Source organism: Doryrhamphus excisus, linkage group LG3, assembly GCF_037039965.1.
Source record: "Doryrhamphus excisus strain RoL-2023G ecotype Guam linkage group LG3, RoL_Dexc_Guam_v1.1, whole genome shotgun sequence".
In the NCBI taxonomy this organism is placed as follows: domain Eukaryota; kingdom Metazoa; phylum Chordata; class Actinopteri; order Syngnathiformes; family Syngnathidae; genus Doryrhamphus; species Doryrhamphus excisus.
This window is the reverse complement of record NC_136359.1, coordinates 1,274,815-1,293,804: the sequence shown is the minus strand read 5'-3', so window position 1 is coordinate 1,293,804 and position 18,990 is coordinate 1,274,815. Positions and strand designations below refer to the sequence as shown.

General features: G+C 43.9%; 1 protein-coding gene across 1 annotated transcript in view; it reads right to left on the bottom strand.

Annotated features, from left to right (window-relative positions):
* wdfy3 (WD repeat and FYVE domain containing 3) overlaps positions 1-18,990 on the bottom strand; it is a 48,827-nt gene that overhangs the window by 6,118 nt on the left and 23,719 nt on the right. Inside the window, exons 20-49 of the mRNA XM_058070190.2 lie at positions 18,696-18,914; positions 18,431-18,612; positions 16,616-16,847; positions 16,379-16,539; positions 15,137-15,248; positions 14,849-15,039; positions 13,633-13,785; positions 12,647-12,720; positions 12,400-12,561; positions 12,228-12,322; positions 10,596-10,716; positions 10,282-10,499; positions 9,335-9,531; positions 9,115-9,249; positions 8,838-9,017; positions 8,537-8,770; positions 8,353-8,452; positions 6,952-7,112; positions 6,194-6,423; positions 6,001-6,110; positions 5,337-5,519; positions 4,198-4,355; positions 4,036-4,113; positions 3,737-3,967; positions 2,227-2,395; positions 1,997-2,160; positions 1,762-1,910; positions 1,565-1,685; positions 1,377-1,462; positions 57-137 (exon numbers count right to left, since the gene is read on the bottom strand). Coding sequence (XP_057926173.2) covers positions 57-137; positions 1,377-1,462; positions 1,565-1,685; positions 1,762-1,910; positions 1,997-2,160; positions 2,227-2,395; positions 3,737-3,967; positions 4,036-4,113; positions 4,198-4,355; positions 5,337-5,519; positions 6,001-6,110; positions 6,194-6,423; positions 6,952-7,112; positions 8,353-8,452; positions 8,537-8,770; positions 8,838-9,017; positions 9,115-9,249; positions 9,335-9,531; positions 10,282-10,499; positions 10,596-10,716; positions 12,228-12,322; positions 12,400-12,561; positions 12,647-12,720; positions 13,633-13,785; positions 14,849-15,039; positions 15,137-15,248; positions 16,379-16,539; positions 16,616-16,847; positions 18,431-18,612; positions 18,696-18,914 — 4,687 coding nt within the window. The remainder of the gene's footprint in view (positions 1-56; positions 138-1,376; positions 1,463-1,564; positions 1,686-1,761; positions 1,911-1,996; positions 2,161-2,226; positions 2,396-3,736; positions 3,968-4,035; positions 4,114-4,197; positions 4,356-5,336; positions 5,520-6,000; positions 6,111-6,193; positions 6,424-6,951; positions 7,113-8,352; positions 8,453-8,536; positions 8,771-8,837; positions 9,018-9,114; positions 9,250-9,334; positions 9,532-10,281; positions 10,500-10,595; positions 10,717-12,227; positions 12,323-12,399; positions 12,562-12,646; positions 12,721-13,632; positions 13,786-14,848; positions 15,040-15,136; positions 15,249-16,378; positions 16,540-16,615; positions 16,848-18,430; positions 18,613-18,695; positions 18,915-18,990) is intronic.

Genomic DNA, 18,990 nt, shown 5'->3' with positions numbered 1-18,990 from the left:
AGACTAGAGTTTAGTCTCCGTACATCAAACATGAGTCCTGTACCAAGGTGCCGTACCCCTGCTCCACGCTGGTGTTGGGTCTCTGTCCCGACACCGACTCCGAACTGTCCGCCAACGACGGCACCACCGCGAGGAACCTAGGAGGAACATGGAGCACGCAGGCGGTCCTTGTGTTAGAACACTGCACATTTTTATGTTTACACTTCTCATGTTTTATGCTGCAATGTTTCGTCTTAAGGTGTCCCATGTTAAGGCGTCCCACGTTAAGGCGCCCCGTGTTAAGGTGTCCCGTGTTAAGGCGTCCCGTGTTAAGGCGTCCTGTGTTAAGGCGTCCCGTGTTAAGGTGCCCCGCGTTCAGGCGCCCCGTGTTACGGCATGATGTTAAGGCGTCCCGTGTTAAGGCGTCCCGTGTTAAGGTGCCCCGCGTTCAGGCGCCCCGTCTTACGGCATGATGTTAAGGCGTCCTGTGTTAAGGCGTCCCGTGTTAAGGCGTCCCGTGTTAAGGTGTCCCGTGTTAAGGTGCCCCGCGTTCAGGCGCCCCGTGTTACGGCGTGATGTAAAGGCATCCTGTCTTAAGGCGTCCCGTGCTAAGGCGTCCCGTGTTAAGGCGTCCCATCTTAAGGCGTCCCGTGTCACGCCGTGATGTTAAGGCGTCCCATGTTAAGGCGTCCCGTGTGAAGGCGTCCCGTGTGAAGGCGTTCCGTGCTAAGGCGTCCCGTGCTAAGGCGTCCCGTGCTAAGGCGTCCCGTGCTAAGGCGTCCCGTGCTAAGGCAGTCCGTGTTAAGGCGTCCCGTGTTAAGGCGTCCCATCTTAAGGCGTCCCTTGTTAAGGCGACCCATCTTAAGGCGTCCCGTGTTAAGGTGCCCCGCGTTCAGGCGCCCCGTGTTACGGTGTGATGTAAAGGCATCCTGTCTTAAGGCGTCCCGTGTTAAGGCGTCCCATCTTAAGGCGTCCCGTGTCACGCCGTGATGTTAAGGCGTCCCATGTTAAGGCGTCCCGTCTTAAGGAGTCCCGTGTGAAGGCGTCCCGTGTGAAGGCGTCCCGTGCTAAGGCGTCCCGTGCTAAGGCGTCCCGTGCTAAGGCGTCCCGTGCTAAGGCGTCCTGTGCTAAGGCAGTCCGTGTTAAGGCAGTCCGTGTTAAGGTGTCCCGTGTTAAGGTGTCCCGTGTTAAGGTGTCCCTTGTTAAGGCGACCCGTCTTAAGGTGTCCCGTGTTAAGGCGTCCCGTGTTAAGGCGTCCCATCTTAAGGCGTCCTATGTTACGGTGTTTCGGGTTGTTGTTTAATCTCATAGCAGTCTGACGTCATGGCGTTTCATGTTATGGCACACACGTCACGCTACACCGTTTGGCGTTGGTTTTGGGTTCAGACGTTCGGTACCTTTGGTAGACTTTGTTGCGGACTCCTTTCTGGAAAGCCAACAAGTAGTTCCTCCCGTCTGCTGAGAACACCTCCACCGCCATCGGCTGCGACACACACACACACACACACACACACTTAAGCCTTCTGGAAGCCAGACTGGTTGGGAAAAAAAAAAAAAAAAAAGGAGAGTGGGGGTGCGGCCTGACCTGCAGCAGGTAGCGTCGCTTGTGTACTTCCTTGATGTCCTCGTAGGCGAAGATGCTGCACGTTCGCTTCAGCTGGCTTTGACCTTGTCTGGCTCCTCGGGGGATGATGGCCTCGTGCAAACTACACACAAGACACACCCATCTTAGCCGTGGCTCCTTTGGGGCAGGCCACTCAGGCCCGGGTCAGGGGCACGTACTTGGGGGGCAGGGTGTCGATGTCCCTGATCTCCCTGGACACGGTCATGGTGTAGCCGTCGATGACGTAGAAGTGCTCCTTGCCGAACAGCAGCAGACCCTCGCTGGTGTCCAAGCCCTGCACGCGGGCACAGCGGTACATGTGCTGGATCTGCACGCCAACACACAAACACCGCATCGTTGGCCAAAGAGGGGGAGCAGCTGTCAGACGAGGGGGGGGTCGCCCCGAGCGCCCACCTTCTCGCCCTCCTCCAGGAGGCGCAGCAGAGACGTGTTGTCGGTCCGCTGCTCCTCCTCGGGCCCGCCCGACTCCAGCGGCGGCTCCTGGATCTGATCCTGGCCGTCCTCGTCGCCGCCGTCCGCCGTGGAGCGAGACCTCTTGAGGGGCGCCTTGACCAGGCCTGAGAGGGGAGGAGCTCGTTAGCAAAAGGCTCTCGGGACGCCGAGTCGCCGACCGTCCTTCCCACCTTTGACCCTGGCGATGGTGTCCTCGCCGTGCTCGGGCTCGTGCGGCGCCGTCTCCCCCTCGGTGCTGTGCTCCACCGAGTGCTGGTACATGCCCGGGTTGCCCGACAGCAGCCGCACGAAGTACTCCTTGCTGTCGTAGCTGATGGCGCGGCGGTAGCGTACGGGCTTCTGTGGAGAGACCGGCGTGTCAGCGTGTGCTCGCTGGACCCGGGGTGTCCAAAATGCGGCCCGCAACATATTTAACAAGATTTTTTTTTAAAGCAGCAAAACTGGAAAAAAGGACAACGTGTTTACAGGAATAAAGTCAAAATATGCAGAGAAAAAAGTTAATAATATATATCATCCTAAATTTAATAACTAATAATTATTTTAAAGCTAATAATTATTAAAAATAATTTATTAGAAAATATTACATTTTTTTTACATTTTATAAAATGTTCAATTAAAAAGAGAAAAAAACATTTAAATATTTATATTATTTAAATATTAAATATGATTAAATATTATTATAATATTAATAAAAAGCCAATATTACTCGCACATCCCTAGACCCTCCATCCATCCCCCCTCCCTCCTTCAATCCATCCCTCCACCCATCCCTCCCTCCCCCCTCCATCCAGCACCCATCCCTCCCCCCTCCATCCATCCATCCGTCCCCCCTCCCCCCTCCATCCATCCATCCATCCGTCCCCCCTCCCTCCCCCCTTCAATCCATCCATCCATCCCTCCCTCCCCCCTCCATCCATCCATCCATCCGTCCCCCCTCCCTCCCCCCTTCAATCCATCCATCCATCCCTCCCTCCCTCCCTAGCTCTCTCCATCCCTCCCTCCCTAGCGCCCTACTTCCATCCAACCATCCATCCATCCCTTACTCCAACCATTCCTCCATCTATCCCTCCCTCCCTCCATTCATCCATCCATTCCTCCCTCCCTCCCTACATCCATCGATCCCTCCCCCCTTCAATCCATCCATCCATCCCTCCCTCCCCCCTCCATCCATCCATCCGCCCCCCCTCCCTCCCACCTTCAATCCATCCATCCCTCCCTCCCTCCCTAGCTCTCTCCATCCCTCCATCCAACCCTCCCTCCCTAGCTCCCTACTTCCCCCCACCCATCCATCCCTCCCTCACTCCATCCCTCCCTCCCTCCCTCCATCCATCCCTCCATCCCTACATCCATCCATCCATCGCTCCCCCGTCTCCTTCCATCCATCCATCCCTCCCTAGCTCCCTACTTCCCTCCACCCATCCATCCATCCCTCCCTACTTCCCTCCACCCATCCATCCATCCCTCCCTCTCTACATCATCCATCCCTCCCCCCACCCCCTCCATCCACCCATCCCTCCCTCCATCCATTGATTCCTCCCTCCATCCATCCCTCCGCCCCTACATCCATCCATCGCTCCCCCGTCCCCTTCCATCCACCCATCCCTCCCTCCCTCCCTCCCTCCCTCCTTCCCTCCATCAATCCCTCCCTCCATCCATCCCTCCATCATATAAAAGGCGTACCTGAGCCGAGTGGGTGTTGTTGTCGGTGTCTGGTATGTACGGGTAGTGGATGTAGAACATGTCGTTGCGCACCATCTTCTTCCTCATGCGACACGGGCCCTCCGTCATCTCCAGCACAAACTTGTCCAGGTGGGAGCCGATGGGGGGCCCCCAGAGGCCTCGCTCGCGCAGCAGCTCGTACTCGATGGCCGCCCACTCCTCCGTCACGTACTTGAGGGCGTTCTGCTGCCGCTGGCGAACGCAAGCGCGACACGGGTCGGTTTTAAAGTACTCACTTTTTAAAAGACGTTAAAAAGTACCTCTTGATGTTCTTTGTACTGCAAGGCCACCAGGTCTCGGACCACGGCGATGTGCGTGAACATCCACTGGAAAGCTTCCTGTGGGCGTTCAAAGCAAACACGGAATGGTGGATTGACGGTTGATGGCGGGCAACATGTCGTCGCGGCGGTGGCGGCGCTCACCTGCGCCGAGAGGCTGTTCTTGTTCAGGCTGTTCTCCTTCTTGTTGCGCCGTACGCCCGTCAGCTTGGACAGGGCGAAGCCGCTGCTCACCCGGGACAGCTTGGACTGGTTGGCCGGCGCCACCGCCTCGCCGCGGCTGATGCACTTCTTCTCGTGAACTGGGCGCCACACAAAATACCATCATGGAGGACGTGGCGCGTAACACTTTTTCTTTTTTTTTTTTTTTTTTTTTACTAATTTCTGATTCACTTTCTGGAATATATTTATATTAAAAATAAAAAAAAAAATACTTTAAAAAATCTTGCTGTCAATTTGCTGTCAATTTTGTTTTGACAAATTTGATTTTTGTCGAATAATGTTTTAATTATTTTTTGGAATTATTATTATTATTATTATTATTATTATTATTATATTATTATAAACCATACATCATATTCTACATAAATGATATATTATATGATAAATAAATATTTATATCTTTATAAAATATTTATAAAACAACATATAAACAATACAAAATTAATATATTATTTATTATTATTTTTTGTGTATATTATTATTGTAAATGAACTATTACAATAATAATATACACAAAAAACAATAATATATTAATTTTGTATATATTAATTATATATGTAAATAAATTAATGAATAAATTTATATCTTTATAAAATATTTAGAAAACATAAACAATTTTTTACGTGTATATTGTTATTGTAATAGTTCAATTACAATATTTTTTGTGTATATTATTATTGTAATAGTTCATTTACAATAATAATATACACAAAAAAAGTAATATATTAATTTTGTGTTGTTTTATAAATATTTTATAAAGATATAAATGTATGTATTAATTTATTTACATATATAATTCATATATACAATAGTATATATATGTAATAGTTCATTTACAATAATACACAAAAATATTTATATAATAATTTTGTATTGTTTATATGTTTTATAAATATTTTATAAAGATATACATTTATTTATTAATATATTTACATATATAATTTTATTTATCATATAACGATGATGTGGCCCACGCTGAAAGCCAGTTTGACACCCCTGCACCACCCCATAAAACATAGGTGATGTTCCAGTTACGTGAGCGGAGTGCACCCCCCCCTCACCCAGGTGGTTCTGCCAGCTCTTGAGGGCGGGCTCCTCCAGGGCGGGGCGGGCCGTGACGATGTCCACGTGTCCTCTGTCGTTGCAGGGCAGAGACACCTTGAAGATGTCCTCCAGCATCTGACGCTTGCTGTGCATCAGCTCCGTCCACACGCGGTTCACCGCCTTCAGCAGAAGCTGTCGCCCTGGAAACCGTACAAACACAGCGTCAGCCATTAGGCTTTATCGTATTAAAAAAAGAGTGGAACTACTACCGTCCACCAGCAGGGGGAGCTCATAACTGAGACTGCTGTGTGATTAGACTGGAAAATCTGAGTACTTTTTTTTTTTATTGATTTATTATTAGTTATTATTTTCTGAAATCAGAATTTTATTTTATTATAAATTTAAAAAATTAAATAAAATACAAAAATTAAAATGAATAATAAATAAAAATAAATAACATTTTAAATGTGATTTTTTTAAACATTTTGTATGCGTACACAAGTCGTTCAACAAGCCTTCCGCTCCAATTCCAGATCAACATTTGCAATAAAATCGACTGATGTTCCAACAGTGCGCTTCTCTCTTTAATTACCGTGGTTGACTGACTCGGAATTGATCTTGTCCAGCATCCCTAAACGTAATACCGTACTCCAAGGACGCGTCTCCACGTGGCATCCTTACCCTCGCTGACGTCGTGGTTATTGGCCGTGTCGTTCTCGTTCTCCGGGGACATCATGACGTGCCACGTGGTCATCCTGGCCTCCGCCTCCAGACCGAAGCCCTCCACGCCGCTGCAGAGACGCAAACGCTTCAGTGGACCGCCAAGCTGTGGCTACGCTCCGGGCGTAAAAAAAAAAAAAAAGGGTGCGTGTACCTCCCCGAGTGCAGGCAGATGAAGCAGTGAGCCAGGCAGGCCACAAAGTCCTGGTCGTGGTTGCCCGGGCCCAGAACCAGGTTCCGGTTGACGGTGAGCACCCGCAGGGCGTCCAGCAGCGCCACCTGCTGGGCCACCGTCTTGTGGGGGCGGCAGAGCTGGTAGAGCACGGTGCGGTTCAGGCAGTGGTAGATGGGGTCCAGGGACAGACCCTGCGAGCGTCTCTTGGACTGCGGGGAGAAGGCGGGGAGGAGAAGTCGTAATATTATGAGAAAGAAATTTGTATTTTTTGGAAAAAGTATATAAAAGTAAATAAAAGTATGTAATAAAGTTTAACTAATAGTATATACTAGTATATAATAAAGTTTAACTAAAAAAAAGTTTATAATATATAATATAATATTTATAATATATATATATAGAATATTGATAATTAAATATTGTGGGAATAAATACAAAATATTACTGGCAGACCAGTGAAAAAGTTGGAAAGTTGAAAAAAGAAATGAGGAAAAACATAAACTGTAGACGAGAATAAAGTCAAAATATTGAGAGAAAAAATTGTCATATTCCAACTTGAAAAAAGATGCAATTTTACCAAAATTATATTGTAATATTGTTGAGAAAATAATGTCATTTTAGTAGCATGGAGTTGAAATATTAAATTAAAATTAAATTATTAAATAAATAAAATGTTTTGTTATAATAATAATAATAATAATAATAATAATAACACTGTCACTGCAGTGTGTGTGTACCTGCGCTATGAGCTGCACGATGAAGTCCACCACCAGCTTGGAGTCCTTGTTGAACATGCCCTGCCACAGCTTGTCCACCACGCGCTGGCTGAAGTAGAAGACGTTGTGGACCAGGATGTGGTAGCTGCCGCCACTGCTGAGGGGCAGCGTGGAGTCCTCGCCTGGACGGAGGACGCCAGCGTGGGCGTGCAAAACCAACGATTGTTAGGTGATGATGGCCCGGATTGGAAGAAAAGTCAGATGTCGGGTTTTCCTTTGAGAGCCTTCTAGATAGGCTTTTTAACATTATTAGAGCCCTCCAGACACACAATAACACCCCTATAGTCACCTTAATACTCTTATCACCCAATATAGTAGACATAGTAGAGAAAATAAGACATAGAAAACCTGTTTATGACTTTCTAAATACGTTTTTTTTAACATTAGAGTCCTCTAGAAGTGAAATAACAACCCTATAGTCACCTTTATACTCTCATTACCCAATATAGTAGACATAGTAGAGAAAATAAGACATAAAAAACCTGTTTATGACCTTCTAAATACGTTTTTTTAAACATTAGAGTCCTCTAGAAGTGAAATAGCACCCCTATAGTCACCTTTACACTCTTATTACCCAATATAGTAGACACAGTAGAGAAAATAAGACATAGAAAACCTGTTTATGACCTTCTAAATTATTTTTTTTTACATTAGAGTCCTCTAAAAGTGAAATAACAACCCTATAGTCACTGTTATACTCTCATTCCCCAATATAGTAGACACAGTAGAGAAAATAAGACATAAAAAACCTGTTTATGACCTTCTAAATACGTTTTTTTAACATTAGAGTCCTCTAGAAGTGAAATAGCACCCCTATAGTCACCTTTACACTCTTATCACCCAATATAGTAGACATAGTAGAGAAAATAAGACATAGAAAACCTGTTTATGACCTTCTAAATACGTTTTTTTTAACATTAGAGTCCTCTAGAAGTGAAATAACACCCCTATAGTCACCGTTATACTCTCATTACCCAATATAGTAGACACAGTAGAGAAAATAAGACATAGAAAACCTGTTTATGACCTTCTAAATAGTTTTTTTAACATTAGAGTCCTCTAGATGTGAAATAACAACCCTATAGTCACTGTTATACTCTCATTCCCCAATATAGTAGACACAGTAGAGAAAATAAAACATAAAAAACCTGTTTATGACCTTCTAAATAGATTTTTTTTAACATTAGAGTCCTCTAGAAGTGAAATAACACCCCTATAGTCACTTTTATTTATTCTATCTATCTATACACTGATCTCACCCAATATAGTAAGACACGATAATGGAAAATAAGCCATTTATGTCATGTGACATGTTGCTAGGCAGACTACACGGCGTTAAACAGAAACGGTCTGGGCTCTCACCGAGTAGAACGTCGGCGGCCAGCAGGTGCTCCATGACGCCGTCCAGGATGTTGGACTGGAACTCCTTCTGCTGAGTTCTGGTGGAACGCTCCGGGGACGCCTGATGAGAAGAGACATGTGACGTGACGCCGGTGTGACGGCGGGCGATGAGGGTGAGCGGAGCGGGGGCGGGGTTTGGGGTTACCTCCAGCAGCAGGTCCACGACGGGCGTCTGCTTGCTGGCGGGCGTCACGCACAGGTTGTCCATGATGAGGACCCTCATGAAGTCGAAGACGTACTTCTTGGCGGGGTGGTTGGTCAGCGAGGTCTTGGAGCCCACGTTGCAGTACTCCGACTGGCTGCGGTTCATCCCCGAGTCCGCCGCAAAGGACTTGAACTCCTCGATGGGCGACCCGGCTTCGTCGTCCAGGTCGCTGACCTGGGAAGCAGGAGAGACGTGGAACCGATGGCGCTACGTTTCGCCGTCAAATGGGGGCGGGGCCTACCATCTCCGAGTACGGTCGCATGTTGAAGGGGAAGACGGTGGCGGCCAGGGCGCACAGGAACTCGGGGCTGTGCCACATGGGCGCCAGGTCGGGGACGTTGTGGTACAGGTAGCGAAAAAACTGCATGAGCGTCACCGGGTACTCCCGGAGCCAGGACCCCTCCTCCTCTGACTGCCATGGCTGTGTGTGGAGGGTGGGGGCGGGGGAGTGGGGGCACACGATGAGTAACGTTACGACCTGCGCTAGCGGGGGACCGTGCGGCGGCGGCGAGCGTCACCAGGTTGAGCATGCTACGCAGCATGGCGAGCAGCAGGAAGGCGGCCTCGGTGCACACGCTGTGGATGGACCCCACCACCGTCCCGCTGGAGGCCGGCAGCCCGAAGATGAAGGTCCAGATGGAGTCCAGGTCAAACTGTAGGACACGGGAATTCATCCATGACGTCAGGGGCGGGGTCTAGCGGCGGGAAAAAGGAAGAGGAGGGCGGGGTTGTACTGACATGTACCTGCAGGCTGTCTGGCAGCTCGGTGACGGGCTGCTGCAGGAAGAGCGCCATCAGCAGGAAGTAGAGCTCCGGCACGTTGGTGTGCTTGGGAAGCAGCGTCTGCAACACCGGGAATCCCGGGAAGTGGCAGGCGTCCCGGTTGATCTCCCGCACGGTGGAGCGGCCCCCGGCGCTGCGGCCCACGTTGAAGCCTGGAGAGGGTGGGAAATTGGGGGGCAGGGGGGGTAGCACCACGTCAGGACGTCCTGTCGAGGAAACCCAACTAGCAACTCCAAAAGGTCTTCATTTGTTTGATACACTACTGCCACCTACAGGACTGGAGTGGAACTACACCAAAGTACAAAAATGAAAATAAACAAAAAAATAAATAAAACAAAAATAAAGCAAAACTGTGGAATGCAAAAAGCTGAAATGTAATAATAACACAAATCTTTTGCGTGACATACTTTTATAAAAATAAAGAAAATATTTTTTGCAAAAAATTTGCAAAAATTTTGAAAAAAATTTTTTTTTGGGACAAAAATATAAAAAATTAAATAAAACTAAAAATATAGAATTTTCTTTATTTGGCAGATTAAAAAAATATTTCAAAAATATCAAAGCAGCCCCGTGCATCTATCAAATCAAATCTAACCAGGATCTATCCAGGATTTGAGCTCAGCACTACTTCCTACGTCCTCCAGCAATCACTGGGGGCTAAAGGGGCGGCAGCAGGGAGGGCGGCGGGGTTAGGAAACGACAAAACGAACCCTTGGCCGCGTGGCGCACGAACTGCGCGGCTTTCTGCGTACCGAACGACGGCCAGCTCCGACGGAAAGCGTTGCCGGCGTGGGCCCCGGCGTGGGCCCCGGCGTCTGCTGGGCCCGCATCGTAACGTCAGAGTTTGTTCATCATGATACCGGCCCACCCGCCCGCCACGGCTGCGCCTCGCCCTCACTCACCCAGCACCGTGCCGATCTTGTTGGTCAGGACCGAGTCGGTGTGGTCCAGCCAGCCCCCGCCGCACAGGCCCTCCTTGAAGCGGTTGAGGGTGGACTGGTTTGAGAGCAGGACCACCAGGATCCACAGGGCCGCCGCCACCGTGCTGGAGTGGAGGTGCTCCTCCATGAACATCAGGAGCCAGTCGAAGCCCAGCGTGCGCACCAGTTCCTCGCACGCCCTGCAGAACGGGACAGGGGGCGGGGGGACGGGGGTGGGGGCACATTGGGTCATTTGGTTGTGGATTCTGGTCTTCGTCTCCTTCATTCCGTCTTACTGTGCGTTGACTGTGCACTTCTCCTTGCTGGTGAAAAGCAGTCGCAGCAGGTTGTCCAACAAGCGGTTCCTCAGCAGAATCAGGTTGGCGGACAGGAGGCCCCCAAAGTCGTCGTCGTTACCTAACCGGACAAAAACCGGAAAAAAAAATATCTTTTATTTTACCCTTTTTCTTGGAATATTTTCACTAAAATGTAGACTTTTCTCATTAGAATACTCCGAGTATTTTCACATGATTCTTGTAAAATTGATACTTTTTCCACTTAATATTTTGACTTTATTCTCTTTTTTTTTGTTAGAACATGTCTTTTTTCTAATAATATTCTGAATTTATTACGGCTTTTTTCTTGTTAGAATACGCCCTTTTTTTAATCGCAATATTTTGACACTATTCTTTCAAAATGGTGACTTCTTGTTGCAATATTTTGAATTTATTGTCATAAAATTGTGACTTTTCGTCTCGTTAGGATATTCCTTTTTTGTTGTAATATTTGGACATAATTCTCATAAAAAGACTTACGACTTTTTGGCTTTATTAATATTTATATATATATTAATATTTTGACATTATTAATGTAAAATTAAGATTTTTTTTCATGTAATATTTTGACTTTATTCTCATAAAATTATGCAATTTTTTTCTCTTAATATTTTGACTCTATACTCATAAAATTACGACTTTTTTTCTTTTTCAGAATACGCCCTTTTTGTTGTAATATCTTGACATTGTTCTTGTAAAATTAAAAAATTTACAAGAAATAAGAAATCATTATTTTGATTGTATTCTCATAAAATTTGACAATTTTTTCTATTAATATTTTGAATCTGGACGTTTTTCTTTTAGAATATGTTTTTTTCCTGAAAATAGTTTATTATAATAATATTTCCCATTTTTTCTCGTTGGAATATGCTTTTTTGCATTGTAATATTTTGACACTATTCTCACAAAATGTTAACTTTTTGTCTCGTAATGTTTTGACATTATTCTTGCAAAACTTTTTCATGTAATATTTTGATTGTATTCTCATAAAATGTGACTATTTTTTTCATGTAATATTTTGACTTTATTCTAATAAAATGACGCAATTTTTTTTTTTGACATTATTCTTATAAAATTGTGACTTTTTGTCTCCTGAGGATATGAGTTTTTTCTTGTAATATTTTGACTCGTAAAATTACGACTTTTTTTCTTTTCAGAGTACGCCCTTTTTCTCGTAATGTTTTGACATTATTCTTGTAAAATTACGACTTTTTCATGTAATATTTTGATTGTATTCTCATAAAATTGGACTATTTTTTTCTTGTAATATTTTGAAATTATTCTCGTAAAATTTTGACTTTTTTTTCTTAGAGTAGAATATGTTTTTCTGAAAATTTTAGATTTTTTATCATAAAATTTCTCCTTTTTTCTCCTTTGAATATGCCTTTTTGTATCGTAAGGTTTTGACTTTATCAGGATAAAATGGCGACTTTTTTTTCTCCTTAGAATATGTCAGTTTTCTCAAAATATTTCCACTTTATTTTTGTAATAATTGTGACTTTTTTTCTGTTAATATTTGGACTTTATTGTTGTAAAAATGGCGCCATTTTTCTCCTAATATTGAGACGTTATACACGCTAAAGCGTCACAGACCTCCATCCATCTTCTCCTCGTTGTTGACCTCCATGACCACAAACTTCTCAAACACGGCAAAGGTGGGCAGAGTGGAAGAGATGAACTGGCCGAACCTGCGGCAGGAAGACCCGTTATTGAAGACGGCGGCGTGGTGTCCGCGGCGCAGTGGCGTTTGGGGGCGGGATCTTACCGCAGCAGGTCGTAGGGGTTGGGGAAGCCCTGCAGCAGCAGACTCAGCACGTTGCTGATGGCGGCCACGGTGGGCTGCGACAGGGAGGCGTCCCTCAGGGTCAGCAGCAGCCTGGGAATGAGTTGGAACTCCCGCAGAAGTTTGGCGTTTTTGGCCGCCTCGCTGTGTGTGTGTGGGGGGGATGGATGGATGAGCGTCGGAACGACGGCAAACGCAGGAAGAAGAAGAAGAAGAAGAAGAGACTTGCCTGGATTCAGTAAGCAGCTCGATGAAATGCTCAAAGAGGGACAGGTGGAGCTCGTAGGGCGCGTGCAGCCAAACCTGAGCAGGGGAAGACGCGTCAGCTTCTGGAAAGGTCAAGGTCGTGCACTGTGCTATTTTCACAAGCCGCAAGGCATGCTGGGTAAGCTCACCAAACGATCAAATCGATCTGGTGAGGGCCACATAGTGAAAAATGAAAGGATACAACTTTGTCATTTTTCCCCCAATTTTGCAGTTTTTTTTAAATTTTCCAACTATTTCAGCTTTTCTCTTCCATCACCTTTGAAATATAAAACCATTCGAATATTTTTTATTTTTCCTCATAATTTTTTCGACAATCTCATTTTCCCAAATGACTCAATTATTTTTTTTTTGGACATTATTAATAGGACTTTTTCCGGTAAAGTTCAGCCTTTTTTCCTCATTAAACACACATTTTTTTCTTTTAATATTTTGATTTTATTCTCGCAAAATTAAGATTTTTTTTCATGTAATATTTTGACATTATTCTCATAAAATATATTTTTTTTCTCGTAACATTTTGACTTTATTCTCATAAAATCACGCAATGTTTACTCGTAATATTTTGACTTTATTCTTGTCAACTTACAACTTTTTCTGGATAAAACATGATATTTTTCTCTTTAATATTTTGACTTCATTCTCATAAAATTGAGACTTTTTTATGATTAAAATATAGCACTTTTCTCATAATATTTTGACTTTATTTTTGTAAACTTGCAACATTTTTCTGGATAAAACTGCATTTTTCTTGTAATATTTTGACTTTATTCTTCTGTGAGATGCTACTTTGATAGGCCAAGCTGTACTGTGGACATCCCAGTACCAGGATTGAGTAGTATTGCTTTGCATGAGTATTTGAGTATTGCATGAGTATCGGTATGTAAGTGTTTGTGCAGGTTCGGTGCTGTGGTGGGGGCCGCGACCGGTGGAGACGCGGGTGCTTCTCACCTCAAAGTCGCAGAGCAGGTCTTGGAAGGCGGTGGAGTTGGGGATGATGGAGGTCTCGTGGCCGCTGTCCACCGTGCCCACCAGGGAGAAGGTGAGATGGAGGATGTGGCTGTTGAGCAGCGAGCGCTTCTTCTTCAGCAGCATGGCCAACAGCTGGGGGGGGCGGGACGGTTGTTGTTAGAATAAGACTTTTTTTCTCCAAATATTTGGACTTTAATCGTGTCAAAATGCAACTTTTTTCTTCTTAGAAAACAACTTTTTTTCTCCAAATATTTTGACTTTATTCTTGTAAGAATGAAACTTTTTTCTTGTTAGAATAAGACTTTTTTCTCTTAATATTTTGACTTTATTCTTGTAAAAATGCTACTTTTTTCATCTAATAATACAACATTTTTTTTCAAATATTTTTACTTTTGTCTCGTAAGAATGAAACTTTTTTTCTTGTTAGAATAAGTCTTTTTTTCTCCAAATATTTTGACTTTAATCTTGTCAAAATGCTACTTTTTTCGCCGAAGAATAAGACTTTTTTCTCGTAATATTTTGACTTTATTCTTGTAAAAATGCTACTTTTTTCATCTAAGAATAAGACTTTTTTTTCTCCAAATATTATGACTATAATCTCGTAAGAATTAAACTTTTTTTCTTGTTAGAATAAGACATTTTTCTCTTAATATTTTGACTTTATTCTTGTAAAAATGCTACTTTTTTTCGTCTAAGAATAAGACATTTTTGTCTTAATATTTTGACTTTATTCTTGTAAAATTGCAACTTTTTTCTTGTTAGAATAAGACTTTTGTCTCTTAATATTTTGACTTTATTCTTGTAAAAATGCTCATTTTTTTGTCTAAGAATAAGAAATCTTTCTCTTAATATTTTGACTCATTCTGCTAAAGTTGCAACTTTCTTTCTTGTTAGAATACGGCCATTTTCTTTTAATATTTCATCCCATTTTTTTCCTCGTTAGAATATGGAGGGTAGGACTCTTTTCTCCGAATAGTTGTTCATTTTCCAAGTCTTGTTGTCTTTTCTACTGGCCATATTCCAACGTTATTCCCATGTTATTGTCAATTTATTCCCACGTTATAGTAACTTTTTCCTCCAGCTGTAAGGATTTGATTAAGTTTGTTTTGCTTTGCTAACATGACTAAATAAATAAATAAATAAAAAGCAGGATCATCGTGTGTTGCCGTGTGACATAAAAAGAAGGGCGGCTCGCCTGGTATCCCTTGATGCGTTCCATCTCCTTGCTGGCCAGCGGGTTGCTCTTCACCACGCACACCAGCGCTTTGACCGCCGCGTACAGACCCTCCACGTCGGACGCCATGGCCACCAGGCCCAAGATGGCCGCCGCCCCGCCCACGTACTGCAGGTTGGTGGCGACCGGCTTGGGGGAGAAGGCGCGCACGCCTACGAGACCAAGAGAGAGAGATGGTGGTCAAAATCCCGTTTGTGTATGTGTGCATGTGTGCATGTGTGTGTGTGTGGGAGGGGTGAGCCGGCTCGCCTAAGTAGCCGATGACCGCGGCCCCGATGGTGCGAGCCGGTCCGTTGAGGTGGCCGGCGGCGTTATGGATCAGCTTGACCGGCGTGGCGTTGTCATGAGACGACACGGCGAGCTGAGGAGGAGGAAGAAGACTTGAGACGTCACTTCATTCTGAGAAAATCACAGCTGCTTTTCACTTTCACTTTCACTTTCAACATTTACTCACACAATTCCGACCTTTTTACCACAATATTTGGACTTTATTCTCCTAATCGTACAACACAAATGACCTTTAATAAGAAGAGAAATATGGAATATTTCAAGTCTCTCCTACTAAAATGAAAAATAAATGATACAACTTTATTCTCTTAACATTTACACTTTCTTCTTGTCATATTTTTTTTTTTCTTTGTTCTTCTAAAAATATAGCAGTTTTTCCCCCATTTCTGCTGTTTTTTTTAAAGTAAATTTTTCTGTATTGTTTTTTTTATTTTCCAAGTATTTCAACATGACTCTTGTAAAAATGTATTCTCATAATTATGACTTTATTTCCAAATTATTTTGACTGTATTCTCATTAAATTCTTAATTATATTCTCATTAAATTATAGCTGTCGTTCCATTTGTGCTATTTTTTAAAATTTCACTGATTTATTTCACTTTCACTTTCTTTAAGGAAATTCTTTCTGATAATTATGACTTTATTCCCAAAATGTTTAATTTTTTTTATTATTTTGTATTTATATTTACATATGTGATATTCAGATTTTTTATTATTATATTATTTATATTTTTTGACTTTATGATCATAAAATTAAAACAGTTTTTCCATTTCACTTTAATTCAGAAATTGTCCTCTGATAATAATATTTTGACTTTATTCTTGTAAAATTACAGCTGTTTTTCTTTCCAATTGTATTAATTTATTTCACTTTCATTTTTATTTTAGAAGAAAAATTATAATTATGACTTTATTCCCATAAAATTACAGCTGTTTTTGCAATTTTGCTCTTTTTTATTTTATGCTTTTATTTCACTTTCTTTTACGAAATTTCTTCTGATAATTTATTCCCATCATATTTTCACTTTATTCTCATAAAACTGCAGCTCTTTTTTAAAAAATGGATTCTTTTATGTCACTTTCACTTTCTTCTGATCATTCTGACTTTATTCCCATAATATTTGGACTTTATTCTTGTAATGTAAAGTTCCCCCCAACCTGATGAATGGATGTGTTTGTCAGTCATAATACGACATCAGGTACCTGCTTGGCGATGGCCTTGCTGTCCAGTTTGTTGTAGACTTTCCTGATCTTGGCCACCGTCAGAGTGGAGACGGAGACGGCGTAGAGGCTGAACGACACCTTCTCCTCCGGCACCAGCGCCACGGGGGCGGCCGGCGCCACCTCCGTCTTGGAGTCCTTACCTGGTACAGACGGCAAATTGTAACGATGCGGCTCTAAGCGGGGTAAAAAGGCAAGGAGGAGGGATCGGGCGCTCACAGGGCGGGTAGACGGCCTGCAGGCTCCCCACGTTGGTGGGTCCCAGGTCGAAGATGGCGGTGACGCTGGCGGCGGGCAGGACCTCCTCCAGGAAGTGGCTGGGACCCAGGCGCCACACCAGGCCGGAGAGCTGGCGCTGAGCCGGCGGCGTGCCCACGTAGCTGTACACCGTGCTGACCACCGGCGGGTTGGCGGAGCCGGAGCCTCCCGGGACGCTGTGGACGTAGTGAAGCTGGAAGACGAGACAAGTGGCCGTGCGGCATCTTAGGATTTCACCGATACTCCAACTAGTGCTAAGTGTTTATATAATAGTCTACCTAAGAATACGGCTAAAAATCCAAGTATGCCAATGCCAATGCTAACATGCTAACATTAGCATGCTAACACCTAGCATGATAGTGCTAAGTGTTTATATAATAGCCTACCTAAGAATACGGCTAAAAATCCAAGTATGCCAATGATAACACGCTAACATTAGCATGTTAACACCTAGCATGATAGTGCTAAGTGTTTATATCATAGTCTACCTAAGAAAACAGCTAAAAATGCTAGTATGCCAATGCCAATGCTAACATGCTAACATGAGCATGCTAACACCTAGCATGATAGTGCTAAGTGTTTACATAATAGCCTACCTAAGAAAACGGCTAAAAATGCTAGTATGCCAATGCTAACACATAGCATGATAGTGCTAAGTGGTTATTTAATCGTTAATCCTAAGAAAACGGCTAAAAATGCTAGTATGCCAAAGCTAACACGCTGACACCTAGCATGATAGTGCTAAGTGTTTCCATAATAGTCTACCTAAGAATACAGCTAAAAATGCGAGTATGCCAATGATAACAAGCTAACATTACCATGCTAACACCTAGCATAATAGTGCTAAGTGTTTACATAATAGTCTACCTAAGAAAACGGCTAAAAATGCTAGTATGCAATGTTAACACGCTAACATTAGCATGCTAACACCTAGCATGATAATGCTAAGTGTTTACATAATAGTCTACCTAAGAATACAGCTAAAAATGTGAGTATGCCAATGCTAGCACGCTAACATTGGCATGCTAACACATAGCATGATAGTGCTAAGTGGTTATATAATCGTTTATCCTAAGAAGACGGCAAAAAATGCTAGTATGCCAAAGCTAACACGCTAACACATAGCATGATAGTGCTAAGTGTTTACATAATAGTCTACCTAAGAATACAGCTAAAAATGCGAGTATGCCAATGATAACACGCTAACATTAGCATGTTAACACCTAGCACGATAGTGTTAAGTGTTTATATAATAGTCTACCAAAGAAAACGGCTAAAAATGCTAGTATGCCAATGCTAACATGAGCATGCTAACACCTAGCATGACAGTGCTAAGTGTTTATATAATAGTCTACCTAAGAAAACGGCTAAAAATGCTAGTATGCCAATGCTAACATGAGCATGCTAACACCTAGCATGACAGTGCTAAGTGTTTACATAATAGTCTACCTTAGAAAACGGCTAAAAATGCGAGTATGCCAATGCTAATATGCTAACATTAGCATCCTAACACATAGCATGATAGTGCTATATAATTGTCTACCTAAGAAAACGTCTAAAAATGCTAGTATGCAATGCCAATACGCTAACATTAGCATGCTAATAGAAATAGCATTTTTTTCATATATATATATATTTTAAGAAACAAAAGAAAAATTAAGGAAGTTTGGTTGGGGAAAAACATACAATATTATTGGAATAAATTCAAAATATAAAAAAAAGTAATAATATTTGTAAAAAAAGAGCAAAACTGCACAGGTTGAAAGGAAAGAGTACCTTGACGGTGTTGATGAGCTGTCCATCCAGGTAGAGGGTGGCCATGCTGTTCTTCAGCATGCCCTTGCTCATCACCAACACCAGGTGGTGCCACTGGCCCTCCACGATGAGCTCGCCGCAGCGGAACCGGGCGCAGCAGGGCAGGATCTCGTAGAAGGACGCCTCCTCGCTGGACTCGTCGGCTGCTCCGCCGTGGAGAGAGCAAAGAGAGAGCGGGTGATCAATGGTGAAGCCCGCCGTGGGCTTTTATGGGCGTCGTCCTTACAGTACGACTGCAGCAGCTCCTCCTTGGTGGACACGGTGAGCGAGCGGTCCTTGGCCGACAGCACCACGGCCAAGCACACGTAGTGCTGCTCCGAGGAGTTGGCCCGTCGCACCACCGTCAGCAGGCGCACCGGGTGGGCCTGAGGCGCCCCGCTGAAGCGCTCCACGCAGAACCAGGTGGAGTAGCTGAGGCCGGACGGTGGGGGGAACAAGCGCTCCCCTGGTGGCGGCAGAAAGGGGGAAAACATGTACGAACCAATCAGTCGAGTCGTCACCGTAGCCTATTATTGGCTCAG